Source organism: Vigna angularis, chromosome 1, assembly GCF_016808095.1.
Source record: "Vigna angularis cultivar LongXiaoDou No.4 chromosome 1, ASM1680809v1, whole genome shotgun sequence".
In the NCBI taxonomy this organism is placed as follows: domain Eukaryota; kingdom Viridiplantae; phylum Streptophyta; class Magnoliopsida; order Fabales; family Fabaceae; genus Vigna; species Vigna angularis.
The window spans coordinates 5,103,343-5,120,919 of record NC_068970.1 but is presented as its reverse complement, the minus strand read 5'-3'; the positions used below and the strand labels follow the sequence as shown (position 1 = coordinate 5,120,919).

At 32.9% G+C, this 17,577-nt stretch overlaps 2 protein-coding genes across 3 annotated transcripts; both read right to left on the bottom strand.

Moving 5' to 3' along the window:
- Window positions 1–1,958: 1,958 nt before the first annotated feature.
- On the bottom strand, window positions 1,959–10,562 carry LOC108338011 (THO complex subunit 6). Of its 2 annotated transcripts, XM_017574634.2 has the most exons (13): window positions 10,231–10,558; window positions 10,031–10,062; window positions 9,844–9,939; window positions 9,049–9,125; window positions 8,039–8,084; window positions 7,573–7,633; window positions 7,432–7,485; window positions 7,240–7,320; window positions 4,964–5,003; window positions 4,699–4,811; window positions 3,334–3,444; window positions 2,407–2,523; window positions 1,959–2,278 (listed from the first exon to the last, which is right to left on the bottom strand). In XM_017574634.2, exons 1-13 carry the CDS (start codon window positions 10,429–10,431, stop codon window positions 2,198–2,200), a joined length of 1,110 nt encoding a protein of 369 aa, XP_017430123.1. In that variant the 5' UTR covers window positions 10,432–10,558; the 3' UTR covers window positions 1,959–2,197. The 2 variants fall into 2 exon arrangements, with proteins under 2 accessions (XP_017430123.1, XP_052727438.1); XM_052871478.1 differs by lacking the exons at window positions 1,959–2,278; window positions 2,407–2,523; window positions 3,334–3,444 and adding an exon at window positions 4,339–4,572 and having other exon boundaries at window positions 10,231–10,562.
- A 2,568-nt stretch (window positions 10,563–13,130) lies between these two features.
- Window positions 13,131–14,954, bottom strand: LOC108338012 (peroxidase N). The gene is made up of 4 exons (XM_017574635.2): window positions 14,446–14,954; window positions 14,180–14,365; window positions 13,803–13,968; window positions 13,131–13,711 (listed from the first exon to the last, which is right to left on the bottom strand). The coding sequence occupies exons 1-4, from the start codon at window positions 14,662–14,664 to the stop codon at window positions 13,293–13,295; spliced, it is 990 nt and encodes a 329-aa protein (XP_017430124.1). The 5' UTR covers window positions 14,665–14,954; the 3' UTR covers window positions 13,131–13,292.
- Window positions 14,955–17,577: the final 2,623 nt, after the last annotated feature.

Sequence of the window (17,577 nt, the reverse complement as noted above, 5' to 3'; positions counted from 1 at the left end):
TCATAAATACGTCTGGTAGAATATTTATCAATTATGAGAATAATTAAAATCACTATTGACACGGGATAAAAGTCTTTGACTTGTTCATATTAAATGCATTATTTGTAGACGAAAATATTAATTAACGCAGGAAGTAATAATTTCAAGGGACAAATGACATAAGATTACAAAATTTATTATTTAAAAGAAAAACTTAATTATCCAAGTTTTTCCTATTGCTAAAATTTCAGCCCTCACTTTTTTTTTTTCTTTTTTCTTTTATAAAGAAAATGGTTAAATATGTTTTTAGTCCCTCAACTATCAAGCGGTTTTGTTTTTCGTCCGCTGTTTCTTCTAGGTCTCCACCGCCGTTCTCTCATCCACAATCTACGAGGATGACACCTCAAACGCTGTAAGGGCTCCTTCACGGCGAAGAAGGAGCTGTCGGAGAAGAAATAGAGGAGAGATCTAGGACAACGAAGAGTCGCGACACGCCGAAGAAGCTCTGATAGCTTTCGCAGCAAGGGAAGACGACGACGAAGCTAAACCTTCAACGACGTCGTTTGGCGGCGGAAAGGAGTTAGGGTTTCGAGTGGTTTCGTCTTCGAAGGTCGAAATCGAAGGTTTTGAAAACCCTTGTTGTTGTCTTCGTCTATACGCCATGGAATCAATCCACCAATATTGTGTGGATCGAACGAATCAATCAAGAGAAGAAAAACACCGAAACGATTCGCACTGAAAACAAACTGAACTGGCGCCACCACTAGTGCCACGACCTCAGAGCTACCAGAAACTGCTTCCTCCCCAACTCCCAACAGTGACACCACCTTGTTCAACTGTGCTCGTCATTTCCCGGAGTTTGAAATGTCAGAAAGTACTTTCTTGTACCAGTAAGTGATTTTCCAGAAGCTTTGTTGGTGATTCTTTTTTCAGTTTCAAGATTGTTAGACTTCTACAACTTGGGCCCTGATTAACAAAGGGTTTGCCAATGTTCAATGAACCATCAAGGGCTTTCTTTTCATCAAATTGGTTGGTGAGGTTCCTGCATTGGATAGATCTCCAAGTGGTTTTCTTCCCCGGCTCTACCTTTCCTCTATCCTGGTAAATCTGCCTTCTCAAAAACAGATTTTGCTCCTGCGCCAGAAAGAGCAATACACCGTGAAAGAAAGAGAAAATGTGAGAAAGAGTCAGTGAGTGTCAGAAAAAAAAATACTTGGCATACACCGTTAGCCACCTCAGCTAATTTTTAACGCCGTTTGTTTTGGAGGACCAAAAATTATGATTTCTTTAAGAAGAGGGATCAAATCGTACAAAGTTTGAAATAGGAACAAAAAACAAAATCGCTTGATAATTGAGGGACTAAAAACATATTTAACCCTATAGAAAAATATCATTCTAAAAGTCTTACTCTCAAGAAAAACAAAATAAGAGTTTCATAATTCGTTCAATAAAAAATTACAAAAATTAGCATGGAATAACGATTTTTTTTATAACAAATATGTTTAGCAAGTTGTCAGTTTTTCTTTTTCTTTTTCACTTGAAAGATTTTTTAAGAAAGCTAATCCTACATCGCCGGGTATTCATGGCTCAGTTGTTTTTTATTTAACTTTTTAATTTATTAAAAACTTATTTAATTATTATTATATCCATATACACAATTTATTTCCATAATTAAATTTAAAAGTTAAAATGATGTATAATCTGCAAATATAATATTTAAATAAAGTTTAATAATATGAATAAAAAAGTTAAATAATTAATCAAATTTATAATATTTATTAAAATATTTAACAATAAAGTTTGTAACAATAATTAAACTTATAGATCTACACAATTATTTTCAGATATATTAAAATATATGATTGAAGAAAATATGTATGTGTTGTAATTAAATTATATAGTTTTAAAATTTAATAGTTATTATATATCAGGTACAATCATTAGGTGTGGAGGTTATATTCTAAAAAAACATTATCTGTGACTGTAAAACAATAATAAAATGAATATAATCTAATTATACAAATATAAGTTTAAATTCATACTACTTTTCTTTTTTTTAACTTTTATATATAGTGTTTCTTCTTATAAGGAGAAGAAAATTAAAAATAAGTTAGGCCAAAAACTATCTTAATCCCAAAGCTTGTCACAGCTGACTTAGAAATTGTTTGGGTTCTTGATCCTGAGGAATCAGAATTTTCAAACTATCTGAGAACTTTGCTTAACAATGAAATGTGCACATGTGACTGCCAAATTGTGAGATAACATCAACAAGGCCACCATAACCTCCAACTGCCATAACCTGAAATGAGTTTCGCAGTAATGCAACTATATATCACATAAAGTAGAGAGTAACAAGGAGTCCGTCAGCATGTTTGAGCGGACAACCGGTACTAAACACAATAGCAATGATTTTGAAGCAGAACATACCCCTGCAGGATGTAAGGAGATAGAAAAAGATGACGAAGGAGCACACTGTATTTGTGAAAGGATCGTGCCATTCATGTCAAAGCGATTGAGCAGAGGATCTGTACCAACTGTCAAAATCTGAAAGTAAAATACAAACAATTAACAAGAGTTAGCAGAGCTACAATTATCATGAGAGTTACTGATATTATAAGAACAACAAATGAGTTAATCAATATTCAGATAAGGGTAATTGCAATACTTATAATTGACAAGAGCAAGAGCAAAATACGCAGAAAATTTTGCACCAGAAAAATGGAGGAGCTGAGAAATAAAAATACAAGGACATATACCACAGGCTCTGAACTATAAATTTATGGCACTTTCGCGTACTTTATATTTTCACCAGAGCATCTATTCTCGCTGTTAGAAGACTACAAATAGCCCAATCAATTTTGACAGCATCACCGTACCAGTCATCAGGTACGTATCATTAGGATAAAATATGATTGCAACGTTAATACTACTAATGACATTTTGAAAAAAATAACGTTTGAAAAAGGAGAACGGAAGAAATTAAGATGGGTGGGGAAAAGTTTCTGCATCTAAAGGATATAACGTCGTCTTTTATCAACCTGAGAAATCCAAGATATCTTCACATGAAATTTTTCTGAAATTTAAAGAATTATTAGTGTCTATAAAGATATTAAGAACACAAAAAATGAAGAATAAAGGCTAAAGGGAGAAGCTAACTCAATACAGTACATAAAAGACCTTTTTTTGTGGCTAATGATAGTGAGTACAAATATTTTTTGTATATGATGTAAAACACCTTCAACTTTCTGGAGCATGACACTGACAACTTGTCTGTCGCTCTAGAGGTTAACATGATCATATAGTATGACCGTGTTTGAAACAAGTGAAGAGAAAATAGAGATATAACCAACTCACTTGATTATTGTCAAATAACATGTCCTGTACAGTAGCACGCGTTGGAATTTTTGATACGCATTCGGAAGCAGGCAGGTTCCAAAGTGATATATTTCGTCCACTACTGCAAGCCTGAATAAAGTTGACGGTGGTCCCTTTAGTATTCATTAAGCAACCAACTATTCAAGAACAACATACATAACATATTTCTCATGCATGTGTTGGTTCTATTAGTTTGCCTACAGAGAAAAGAAAACCTTAAAATGTGAGGCTATTTTGGCTGGAAACATGTTATTTGTATTGATGAAACAAAAGGACTTGTTAACAAAAATAGTTTTTTCATTTAACACCTATAATTCCTGACAGAGAAAATATATTCGTTCTTAGAAATAACAATGTTTTAAATCCCAGAAAGTGCCTGACCCCAAAAGGTAGGATAAATGGTATTATAATTTGTTTATATTCATATACATACATATATATATATATATATATATATATATATATATATATATATATATATATATATATATATCTGTGTATTGATGATTCAGGAGAAAATATTTTGATAGGATATTGTTATCATTACATGTCAGCAGTTGGAAAATTCTAGAGATCTTTTTGTAATCATTATTTTAGGATTTATTTATGTAAGCTTATGTACTGTTATTGAATCAATTCAATAAAATCTTTTCTATCATTCAAGTTATATAGTAGAAGCAAAAGAACACCTTTCCCAATTGTAGGACTACTTAGGAAATAGAATGGACCAATTTAGGGTGCAGCCCCAGTACCACCTCTGATTCTAGACACAAATGAAATCTTAGCCTCTTTCTCCCATCAGTCATTCAGTCCCCACTTAAATCAAGTAAATCATCTTCTCTTTTCAGAAAAACCAAAATGCATCCACTGTTCTGCTACCCTTAGCTAGCGCAGAACAGCGAACAAAGGGGAAAGGGGAGAAGTTACCCAAACAACAGAGAGGTCAGAAAATCGTAAAATTGGCCACGCACATGCTTCCGGAGATGGTCAAAAGAGATATGCAAGAGAAAAGCTTCAAATGACATATTTTTAGAGAGTGTTTACAGAGATATCCCAACTACTATAAAGGCCACTACAGCCACAACACTGGACTGTGCCTTTACAGAGACCCCTGTCATGGGCAGGGGCACTCCAGCACAGCTTTATAGCACTATTCTCAACCCTGAGAAATAATGGTTAAACTGGAATCATCCTCTCATAACGTCACATCCACTGCATCTGCAATTACCGAGGCGATCAACATTTTGTCTAAATATTCAATTTCTTTTACCAAATTAGCATGAATCCACTAATATGAAGGGAAGGGAAGGCAAGGAAATTATAAAATAAGAGATATGCTCTTACCAACCAACTCTCACTTGCATCTAAAGCAACACAGCCAACCCATGAAGCAGATCCCTTCAACTTCAAATGTTTTACTGGATCAATTACTTGGGTACACTTTCCACTTTTGCAATCTATTAAACATTGCAAATAAGCCACAAAAACTTAACTACCCAATAAATCTATATCAATAAATTTTAATAACCAATGAATTTGCATAAAAAAGTAATCTGTTTCATGCAGTCCGTTAAACTTTAGTAACTTGAGCTGAAAAAAAAAATATTACCCCAAATTCGTGTTGTCCCATCCTCCGAACCAGTTATCATCTGAACATTGATCAGAAAGAAGCAACAGTTAAAAACCTAGGCATAATGTGGGAAGGAAAAATAATCACTAAGAAAAAGAGAAATGTCAACAGAGAAAATATGCTTTTGCAGTTAGGAATTTAAAATACTAATCCACATATTCTCTAGCGACAGAAGAGTAATGGAACTTTTAAATTCTATTACTAGTGCAGCATTTGAACATTTCTTTGTAGAAACTATAGATTATTTTTTAAGAAAAGATTTTTAGTTGCTTCAACGGTATATATCTCTCCATTATCTCATTTCCCCTTCGTTACTCTTTTATATGGTACATAAAATTATTTCCCTGTTTATGTCTTATATATGTTCCAATTTCAAAAAAGTGTTAACACATACCTTTATTATCATTAAGGATAAAGGAGCAAAAATTAAAAAAAAAAGGCAATTTATTAAAGAATAAAACTCCATGTTATCTCTCGTTCTTCTTTTTAAAAATTAATAACATTTTCTCCATTAGGATCACTACTTATCCCTGTACATCTGTCGTTTTAATCTTAATTGTAAACAAACAGGTGACTACCTCAGTCATGTTATAATTGTAGAAATAAGGCACAATTCTTTTATAATCAGATTTTTTTTTTCAATCAGAAATATCTAGATTATATATGTAATATTAGGAATTTTTTACTTATTCCCATATCATATCTATACCATTAGAGGATACCGTATCACCTTTATTTATTGTATTGTATTGATTTCGTTTTCTCAATTTAAATAAAACACTCGTGTTGTCTTAGGAATACAAGGTTCCAATTCAACATCTCTGTTTCCTGTAGCTTAACAAGGTATCACAAAGCCTCTTGAAAATTGGGTTGGTGACCCATTGTCTCAGGTAAAGAGTTTTCTTTTCTCAAACCCTTTTTCCACGCTTGCTCACTGCTCAGTGGCATCTCTAACGATTTTTGACAACCTCCATTTGCTTCGGCAACATCAGTATCAGACTTGCCCAACGTCAACTTCAAGATCATCCAAACACCGACCAAGGGCATTATATGAAGTGTCTGGACATGCATCTTTCCCATCCACACATTTGCCACCCATGTTGCCACGTGGTGATGATTGCCTTCCGGCCACCATCATCGTCCTCACATCTTTCATCCAAACACAACCATGGTAATTGAAACTCCATCTGACTTCGTTTAGCAATTTGATTCGAGATTCTCTCTCCCGTTATTATTTTATTATTTATTATTTTAGAACATATTTAAAAAAAAGGAAAAAAAGTCTTCCGGTACAATTGACTAGCCTCATAAAACTTTGACAACATATGAGGATTTCTCAGATGGAGTGAGACTTGTCAATTTACTAATAACATTACATGTCTCAATTTTCTTCCTTGGGACCTTGGGTCATTGACTATATTGCAACTGATCATATACTTGGTCATCATTCTTTTTTCTCTTCCCTTATTACTACTGACAATTTTTCCTTCATTACCATTGTCAATGGTTTACAAGCAAAGGATTGTGGCATTGGTACTACCAAACCCCTAACATCTTTTATCATTATTATAAATATATTACCCTATATGTATTTTCTACACAAGGAAGATTAACCCTATATCTAGTTTTACTATATTCAACATATGTCTTTAGGATATCATCTATCTCAAAAATGGGTATCGATATTTTTCTCCTAAACATAATTGATATTTTGTTTTAGTTGATGTCTCTGTCTTCGAGTATGTCCCATATTATACCCTTGTTCCTTCTAACCAAGATATATGTAGTTAGTTTCCCACCTTTGTCAACCCTCCTTCACCATTTGACTCTCCCATACCTAGAAAATTTTCTTCAACAACATTTCACGTATATCAATACAACGTATTAAAATTCTAGTGTACGGTCCATCTTTTGATGAGACATCTATGGACAAATTCCACTGACAACATGTTTTATTATATTGACTTCATATCAAATCTCCTCTATTTATTGTATTGGTTTTGGTTTCTCAATATAAATAAAGCATTGGGAATACATGATTTCAGCTTAATGTCACTCTATATTTCCTATAGTTTAACAAGTTATGTATCTTAGCTATAGCTATTACTATTTCATGTCATGTAGAAGTTACTTAATAAAATTCATATCCATGTCTAGACAAGAACAACCTCCATTCTTCCTTCACCTTTGGATTTATTTCTTCTTGTTTAATAATTACCCACAAGTCCAAAAACAGTGAGGTCAAGAATCAAGACCTGATTGGACGAGTTGCGTGCAACTATACAATGCAAATACTCCATGTGCCCCTTGAATACCATTTTCAATTTGCCAGTTTCCTAGAAACATTAACACATGTTAGTACAATATTAACGCAAGTATAATTATAGATCAAGCTATCCAAGAAACTTCCTATGCAGGAATTATATTCACCTTCCATGAATACATACCACATCCCAACAATATGCACAAGAATCACCAGATGCAGCAAAAACTGATCCCTCCTATAATTAAACAAAAAAATAGGAACAAATTGAATCGTGAAATAACAAGTAAATTATTCTAACAAACAGTAAAAACCAATAGCAAACCTGAGTATTAACAGCAAGAGCATTATTCTCAGGAATAGGTGAAAGTGCGCCCCAAGGACCTCTAGAAAAACAAAGTGTGGGCATATAGAGGATCATTAGACAACCAAAAAAGGAGGCACAAAGGAATTGCTGATAGCCTGATACTGCATAATAAGCTATAAAAATTCTACTCAGTGAGAAGAATCTTTTTTTTGCAAACAGGTTCCAAGTGAGATAAATACTAACAAAGTTAACAACAATTGTAAAAGCAAATAAGATAAATAAGAATTTAAACATTAAGTTCATTCCAAATAATATTAAATATTTTTTTAGTGCAATAGGCAATGATGGCAAACATGGAGCCCAAATGCATAAGTCTATTCAGAGAATGTACAGAAAGTACATGAACTAAACAGCATTGAAATCAAGAACGACAAAGCATCTTGTAAAGAAAGCTGAAATATGCATCAATACTCAAAAAACTCACTTGTGTTGAGGATTCACCACATCAAGTACAGGCTTGGTATCATTTCCTAGGGATGACACACATAAGAAATATAACAAATCATTATTCAATAGTACAAAAAGTGATATCGAAGAAGTAACAGATTGAAACTCCCCAATCAAATCAAACACACAATTAGGCATATATATGGAAGAGAGTAAAGAACAATGCTAGAGTGGGCTTTTAGGCAACCAGAGAAATTTAGCTGATCAATAATTTACTTATATTTACATGTGTTTGGGAACAAAGTCAAAACCCTTGCTGCATCAGATAAATCACTCTAGTGCTTCTCACTTAAAATCATGGTTTCCAATCCCTTAAGGCAGTATGTACCAGCTGACCCCAAAAATGCTAGTGGGATAGCATCTATTTTGAAATTTTTATACTGAATAAAATGCTTCTGAATAAAATAGAAACACTTGCCAGTTAAAATAAAACACTAACTCTTTGTTTGGTAGATAATAGAAAGGAGAGAGTATAAATAGGGAGTTGATAGGAAATGGTATGTGTTCGTAGTGTGGAAATAAAAGGAAAGAAAAATAAAAAGGTGTTGCACACCTTCCTATTTTCTCCACAAAACAGCAAAGAAATGAAAAATGAAAACAGATATATGTAAATAATAATCAATTGAGTTTTTCGTAATTGATAGCATAAAATTTGATATGGCATTATGTGTGAAGAAGAATCATAATTGATTTTTGAAACAATAGTTTGTTCTTAAAAACAATCAATTTCTTGTTAAAAAATTAATTTTAAATTTTTTTTTTCTATCTCTTCTTTGTTTCTCTTAAAACTAACACCTCTATTTTCACTCTATTTCTCACCTAGTTTTATTCACTTTATTTCTCTTTCTCTCCTAATTTCATTCATCTTATCTCTCACCTATTTCTTTCTTTTCTACCAAACACACCAAAAGATTCATAGATGCAGAAACAATATAATTAGGGGAAAACAAAGAAAGCAATGAAACATTTCCAAACAAGCATTACCACCTTGTGAAGAAACAGAATAATGAGGGCTTGAAAATTCCTTCCATTTCCATCCTCGAATCCGACCATCATCACCACAGCTGAAAGATAAAATGCTATCAGGACTTGTGCCAAGTGATAAATTAAACATCCACAGTTATGACAATACACGTGATGGTTGTTAATATGTTTGATTCTTGCATCTAGTGACTATAATATTTGCTAACACAAGTCCATTTAAGCAGTTGTATTATGTCGATTCTAAGTTTTGTCCAAAGCTCCAGGGTGCTGTACTTTGTGGGCATTTCAAGTTACCACTTGATGTATTTTCTGGTTGTGATTCAAAGTGATATTCCCTCCTTTTTGCCACAGATTGCTTGCTACAAAAATATATTTTAATGATAACAACCAGTTCCTATGTATTGTTCTTACAATTGACTGCCAGATCAATCTACTCCATCGGTTGAGCCACACAAAAACAGGTTCTTAGGGTTAATATAGAACTATACAAGAAAGGAGTTGCTATAAGAATACTAAATTCAAATATCAAACAAAAACCTGAAGGATAATGGCAACATAGCAACTAGAATCCAGGTCTATTTATTTGCAGCTAGATGACACAGGATAATTAGTACCACAAACCAAAAGTTCTCATTTTTAAACTTAAATGGCGAACAAAAAATAAGAAGCAATCTACAGCAAACACAAAAGCCGTGCTCTTATACTGACCAAACAGAAATTTATCCTAATGCGGTGCACCATGAGAAGACAGTACGAGTAGAGAAACAGAAAAGATCAGAATTCAGTAATAATTTGAACCTCAGCAACAAAGCATCTTCACCGTCACCATAAAATTTGACATCATACGCAGGTCCATAATGCGCTTGAATGAAGCAATTAGGTTCAACTGACAACCTAAACCAATAGCAACGCACAATAAACACAGTTATACCTAAGACCGATAAATAAATAATTGATTAAGCAAAAATTTTGAACGCATACATACTTATCTGTATCCGCATTAACAAAACCAAAAGGCTGCAACAAACGCAAAAATCACGAAATAAGAACAGTTAGTTTCGTCGTCAAGTGAAGTGAAATCGCGAGCAGTGGAAGTAAACGATAGTCGAGCCAAGCAAAATCGGTTTGATATGCACTTGAATCGAATAAAATAAGAAAGAAAAAAGCAATTGAGATTATGCTAACGTTTTTTAGCTTAGAGGCGGCGATGGAGGAAGAGATGGAGTAGGATGCGACGGAACCGTCGCTAGAGGCAGCAAGGAGAGTGTCGAGATTGTAGGGTGGAGCCCAAGCGGTTCGGAAAACGGTTCGCGTTTGGATTTCCCTCTCCTTGAGAACCGTTTCCCTGTATGCATTTTCGTCCCAGTTGGTGGCGTCACCGTACATTGTTAGTTACTCCAACTTCACTCTCGCCGCTCCTTTTTTTTTTCTTTCTCTTGTATTATGCGTTCTTCAGCTCCTCAGAAACACCAAGGAACGCTCCAGTCGATTCGATAATGCTAATTTTCTCAGTAATTCTTTTGAAGTTTTTATTTTTCCCATCTAACCTCACTCCCCAATTAAATACCCAAATTACTCTCATTATTTTAGATTAGGACTGTTATTGCATTTTTTGAGAAGAAGATTGGGATTGTTATTACTTTCAACACGAGATTTGTATGGAGTATATTATTTGATGTTTTAAACTTGAATGAAATTAAATCAATTTTTAATAATTTATTATTAATTAATCATATGTATATTAATATCTCCCTAAATCAAACACATTTTATATTTCATCTTGTATATATTATTCCTTTTTATTACAATTTAGTAATGAAAAAATCTCAACATACTCAAAAGACATATCAAGTTACACAGTAAAGAAATTGTAAATAGTGTAACATAAGAGTTGAACATGTGTTCTCAACTCACAATGGAACACAAATAAGTGAATACATTGGTAGTTTGAAAAAATAAAATAAAATATATAATAAAATCAGAATATAAATAGCAATTGTTTTTCTTATTACATCTTTCAACATTACAACTTTTACATTTTCATCATTAGTACAAACTTACATAATATAATATATATATATATATATATAAAAGTTTGCTAATTTGGGTACGCTCTTCAGTTAATACATTTTAGCAATGTATACCGGATTTTAGTAAACAAAAATAACTTCATATATTATGGATTGGATTATAAGTTTTAAGGTGGTATTTGAATAATTTTCATTCTCAAACTAAAAAAATAACAAGAAATCCATAAACCTTTATTCACCTCCCTCATTCCTTTCAACACTTTCTCTTTCATCTCCATCCTTTTCTCTGTCATAATCCCAACTGAAAAAATTAGAAACGCGCGTCTAACCCTAATTTACATTCCTCACTTATCCAATTTGTTTTTCTCTCATCTTCATACTCTCTCTCACCCATACATAACAACATGTGACACCGCAATTTGTTAACAACATGTGACACCGCAATTTGTTGCTCTTACTTTGTTCGTTCATTTGTTAAATAACTTAAAAATATTGAACATGATATTAAACCAGTAAAAATAAAAGCAAACATATTAAATTGTGGTGAGAGAGAGTATGGAGATGAGAGAGAAACAAATGGGACAAGTGAGTAAGGTGAATTAGGATTAGACGAGTGTTTCTGATTTTTTCAGTTGGGACCACATTAAAGATGACAGAGAAAAGGTTGGAACGAGAGAGATGAAAGAGAAAGGGTTGAGAGAAACGAGGGAGATGAGTAAAGGTATGGGAGTTTCTTGTTTTTTTTCTTAATTTTGAGAATGAAAATTATTCATTTACTAAAACGTGATACACATTGCTAAAATGTACCAACTGAAAAATAAAAAATAGCGTAAACAAGTTAGCAAAATCATATATATATATATATATATATATATATATATATATATGGATAATAAGAGAATAATGTATCGTCAAATTGTACTTGATTTATCATATGCCAAATAATTTTTTTGTAATGAACAAAATTACAGTGGATTTAAAAATTTCAAAAGACTTTTAGGTAAACATAATCTTAAACACAAACATTGTATTTGTTGTATTTTACAATGTCGTATTAGAGAAGCTATAATGATGAAACTAAAGGAAGAACAAGAAGAGAAAAGATAATTAGAGCTGTCGAGCAACTTGAAAAACCTGCAGAAATTGTGCAACATGAGATTGAAAAAGAGGAGAAATAAGTGAAACAGGACAAATATGAAAACAGTTTAGAGATTTAGGCTTAGATTTTGATCTAACACAATTTTCAGAAAATTATAATGAATACACTTGTGACTCTGCTTGCGCTCTATTTATGTTGAAAGTAACTCTGGAGTACAACCTTTTTTTTTTTACAACCTGCAACACAACCAGTTTTAACTCCCTTGCAGCTAAAGATTTTCTTCTAACCAATGATGTTGTCACTGATTTTCCAGTTTCTGATGGTGCTAGTGCTGATTTTCGTTCTGTTTTGAGTAATATTGCAGCAGCTGGTTCTAATTTTGATCTTCAATCAGATTCTTATTTAGTTGTTGCAGCTACTAGTTTTAAGGATTTAACTGCTGCTCGTGATAATAAAATCATTGGTTCAGATTTTATCCTGCAATTCATTCTGATTTTAATGAAGAACCTGCTTTTAACAAAGCTGCTGAAGAGTACAAGGATACTATGCTGAAGAGTCAGTTTCAATTTTAAGTTTGTAATAGTGTAAAAAAAATTATATATTCTTTTATTAGTGTAAGAGTAAATATAGTATAATGAATAATATAAAAGGTGAACTTTACTACATCAAAATAAAGAAAATAAATTATAATTTGTGGCCAATTTAACTTAGGTCATGTGGTTAATTTGGTCTCTTACTGGCCAAAATAATTTTCATATATTACACATGGAAATATAACATCTGTATTCCTCATCTAAGTTACTATTTTTAATTTTTAACATTTTATATTTTTAATGAAAAACATCAAAATTTGTAATAGAAAGTTAATGTTATCCGAATCAAAAAGTATATGGTTTGAAGACTAGCCTGTTATCATAATTTGTCTCCCGTTGGGTTAGGTTTTCATTTTCACTGTGTGGGACCTGAAAAACACATTTTGAAATTCCATTTCTAGTAACTTAACACAATAAAACAAGAACAACAACAACCTTAGTTACCTAAATATAACTAGAAAACACTTGTTTTTCTGCTTATTAATTACATATATATATATATCTTTGGAAGCCAGATTCATATCCCTAGGAATTTATCACTCTGCAGTTCTTCCTAATCTCTCCATTGGAACCAGTCTTTGGATTTATGTTCCCCATTTTGATCATAGAATTGACAAAGTCCCCGAAGAAGAGGCCACTATTGTTGATATAGCTTTCCACCAAAGGTTTAGAGGTTGAATTAGCCTCATCACTAGAAAATAGAATCTGGTCAGAACTGAGAAGCCCCTTTCCACTGACCAAGTTCTTGAAGTAGTGGTTGTCAAATAGATCTGATGAGTTTCTATCAAGAACTGCAGTTGCGTTTCCATCTCCATTTTGACACAAACTTTGCAGGTCAGAGAGCATGGCAGTGTCTAATGTGGTGTCTGGTGCACCTGTTCCTGAGAAGTTGGACAATCTATTGCTAAAAAAAGTACACCTTGCTCGGCCAATGGTATGGGCACCTTCACGTATAATATATTGAAACAATTAAGAGATACTTCACGTAAGTTTTTTTCATTAAACTATTACGAGTGCTGAAGTTCTATGTTATACCTGATAAAGAAACAACATCTGTGAGATTAAGGCCTACATCAGTAAACTTTGCAATGATGGTATCCAGTGGATCAAATGGCGCAGGAAGAGCACTATTTGCCAGTGTTCCGTTTGATAACGTGCCATCTCTTCGTCCTAGCAAAACCTTCCAAGAAGGTCCACCACTCTACGAAACATTATGATTTTATGAGTGATATATATATATATATATATATATATATATATATATATATATATATAGCAAGGTTTAAGAAACATGGTGTAGTTAAAAACTTCTGCAACTTGTTTGGGAAACTCATATTTCATTCCCATGCAAAACGATAAAAAGAGAAACTAACGAAGAAAATAAAATAGAGAATAATTATGAATATAATTACTAGGAGAACAGAATCTCTGGCAGCGATGGCTAATATATCTGCACAGGAGACGACCCCATTGCATGCACTCTCCACTGAACTTTTGATTGTGTCTACAACCTCATATCCTCTAACAGAGTTCAGATTAGGAATAGCAGACTTCTCTGCATCATCACCACCATCTAGTAGTATTGATCCATCACAGCCCTGATGAGGTTCAAGGGAAAGAATTTAAGATATAAATGGAAATAATAAGGTTAAAAAAAAAACATATGACTTAAACTCACGTTGACAAAGCAATCGTGAAAGTGAAGGCGAAGCAAAGAAGCAGCCATTCGCATCTCATTCATGAGAGCTTTTTGAACCTCTCTCCTTACTATTTTTGAAAGGTTAGGACATGATGAGCTATAGAAATCTGATGTCAGTTGGGATCTTGCTACCAAAAGCAACATGAACATATTGATTAGACAAAGGTAGTAACCTCTCAAACCACACGACTTCTTCATTCTTAATGATTTGCAAGGTCTATGACTGTAAAACCTATAAGCAACGACACAAATTACACTACAAGCTAGGCCACAATGAATGTGGAACGTAAATAGGATTAATTTATAGACAATGATACCAGAGATGTTAGATTTATATATTCACACAGCAACGCCACTTGTGACTTGATCATGTTGCTCATGGCCTCGTGTGTTTGACTCAATTCAACACTTGTGTGCTATATCCTTTAGTTTGCATACATTAATTAAATCAATCTTACTCTTCAAACACATACTCTCTTTGTTATATGAAAGTGATCCAGAATAACAATCTTCAAATTTTATATTATCAGTGTCACGTGTTAGCTAATTAGTGTGATGTTATGCTGGCATGCATGATGCAAAATAGTTATCAAATTCTATATGTAATGGACATATTTCCACTTCGAGTACATGAACTAAGACGCCAAATATATAATGTAAACCTTCAATTTGTCTTATTTTCCAGTTTCGCACGCGTTCTGTATTTTAATAACTCAAATTGTTTAATCTGTGGACTCATTCATGGTGCTTCTTCCATTAACTAAGTTAATTTATAATGCTAACTTAATATCAGGGTCCAATCACAATGGACTGACTGTGGATGACGATTAGATTAATTCTCCCACATTGCTTGTAGTATAAATGGTTAATGACATAGACAATAGGTGACAATCGTTGTTCTTAAATCTAGGAATCTCTGGTATGATATATGGAGACTATAACAAGAATTAAAGCAAAATCTAGGATAAGAAGTGAAGAGAAGCAAATGTGTCCAACACGGTTTCATGATCCCACAACAATAATAACTCAAATTTTCCAGGAGTGAACGTTGTAGACGATCTTAGGGATCTGTAGGAGGCAAGCAACGTAAGACACCACTTTGCCTTTAAACTGCAGACATATCAAGCTATCTTGTACTGTAGTATCAAACAACAAGGATTTTCAATGTTAAAAAGTGCTGTAAAAGGAATATATATGTGTGTGTGTGTAATGTTCATCCAAAAATATACATAATGGTCCTGTTGAGTTATCTGCATTCTTATCTATTCATGTACTGATTACAATATATAACAGCAATTTCCAAATACAACAAGAGAAAAGAATATATACGCTACCAAAACTAATGTACTATAGGGTGACGAGATCCTCTCGGCCTAGTTTTGACTTATAAGTGATGTAAAAGTATTAGGTGTACTCGATAATTAATAATTTTATGTCTAAAGTTCACTTGGGAGTCTCAAGATTCTTACTAATCTTAAAAAAATTATAAATATACTTTGATATGTGTGACTTTTACTTTTTGAAATAACATATAAAACACAATATTGCTATGCATGCGAGAAAAGACTTATGCAGGAGCATGGTGCATGACTCTTTTTGTGAGGGACATTTGCACACCACTTTCAGAAGGAGAAGATCAACTTCTCTACAATTACCTCTTCAGGTTAATTAATTGACAACTTTAAGAGATGTACGTAGGAAATCCATTAAGCCAGGTATTTGTCATATATAATAATGAATCCTTTCATAATACTGTAATGGGCAGTGAGAGTATTATGTGTTCATTTCTCATAAAATGAAATAATTTATTAATATGATAGATTCACATCATAATAAAGTACACGATTTCTATTTTTTAACTATGTTTTCATTGGGCAAAAACCATATCAATGCAGCTTCCTAATTATCAATATTTTCTTGTTAGTTGTTTACTCTCGTACTCGTGCTTCCAAGAAGTTATCTAGCTGTGAGATAATGTGTGTATTTTGTATTATAGAAATTATATTAGAATATAATGTTGATATGATGAACAAAACTGCATTCATTTAAAATTATAGCCTTTCCCTTTTTGGTGGTAGATTATGCAGATGGTACTGTGCTAACAAATAGAGCACCTAATAACGTTTTTTAAAGTTCCTGATCCGACTCCATGTCCACCACTTGTTACTGCTCCCAAATGATCGCCAATTTTTTAATTTATAGCCGACCTTGTCAGCACGAACTTCAACATCATCTGACTTACATAAAATTCATACCATGAAACCTGCAAGTGGAAATACAGATCAGAGTTTATATATAACCGGGCAGATATAGTTTACACATTCTTTGATGAGTTATATAAGAGAAATAATATATCATATTTTTTTAAATTTTAAGATAACAGGAAGTAGAAAAATACATAATAAAATTATGAGCTTGACTTCATTATGAGGTAAGTCTTTGGTTGAGGAAAACAGAAAATTCATGATAAGGTTAATTGTGTTCAAAACATAAACTCCTTTGGACAAAGAGTTCATCACTTTGTCAATCTCACTAAAATTTCACATTTTAATTGATTGGGTATTTTACATCTGTTTCGACAGTGGAGTCTAGATTAACTGTCTTCAATACCAAACTCTAAATAATTTCCAAGATGTTTAGGAGTTCAAGTCTTCACTTCAGGACTCTTTTATACGGTGTGGAGTTATTTATAAAAGATACTTCAATTCAATGCTTAAGTTAATAGATTATCATTCGTTAATTAGAGTCTGTTCTCAATGGTGCAATAACTTCAATAATTTATTTCTTTACTTTATAAATTTCAGAACGACTTTTCAATTAGCATCGACCTAATCACGGTTCAAGACTTGGTAAACATGTTTTAGCTGTAAATATATGCTTAATCGACAAGTCTAATCAATTATTAAGGAAGTTACCAATCGGTCAATGATTCTCCAGTGAAGGTTGTCTGGTTTCTGGAATTACTTCGGAGTACGAGGTTAACCGTCCAGACAACTCCTGCATGATCATACGGTACAAAATTATGCTAGTGGTGGTTTGAAATTCTCATGAAGCACAAAAGGTGAACTTGGAAATTAGAATCTTCCACGGCATGTTTGGAATTGAGTAACT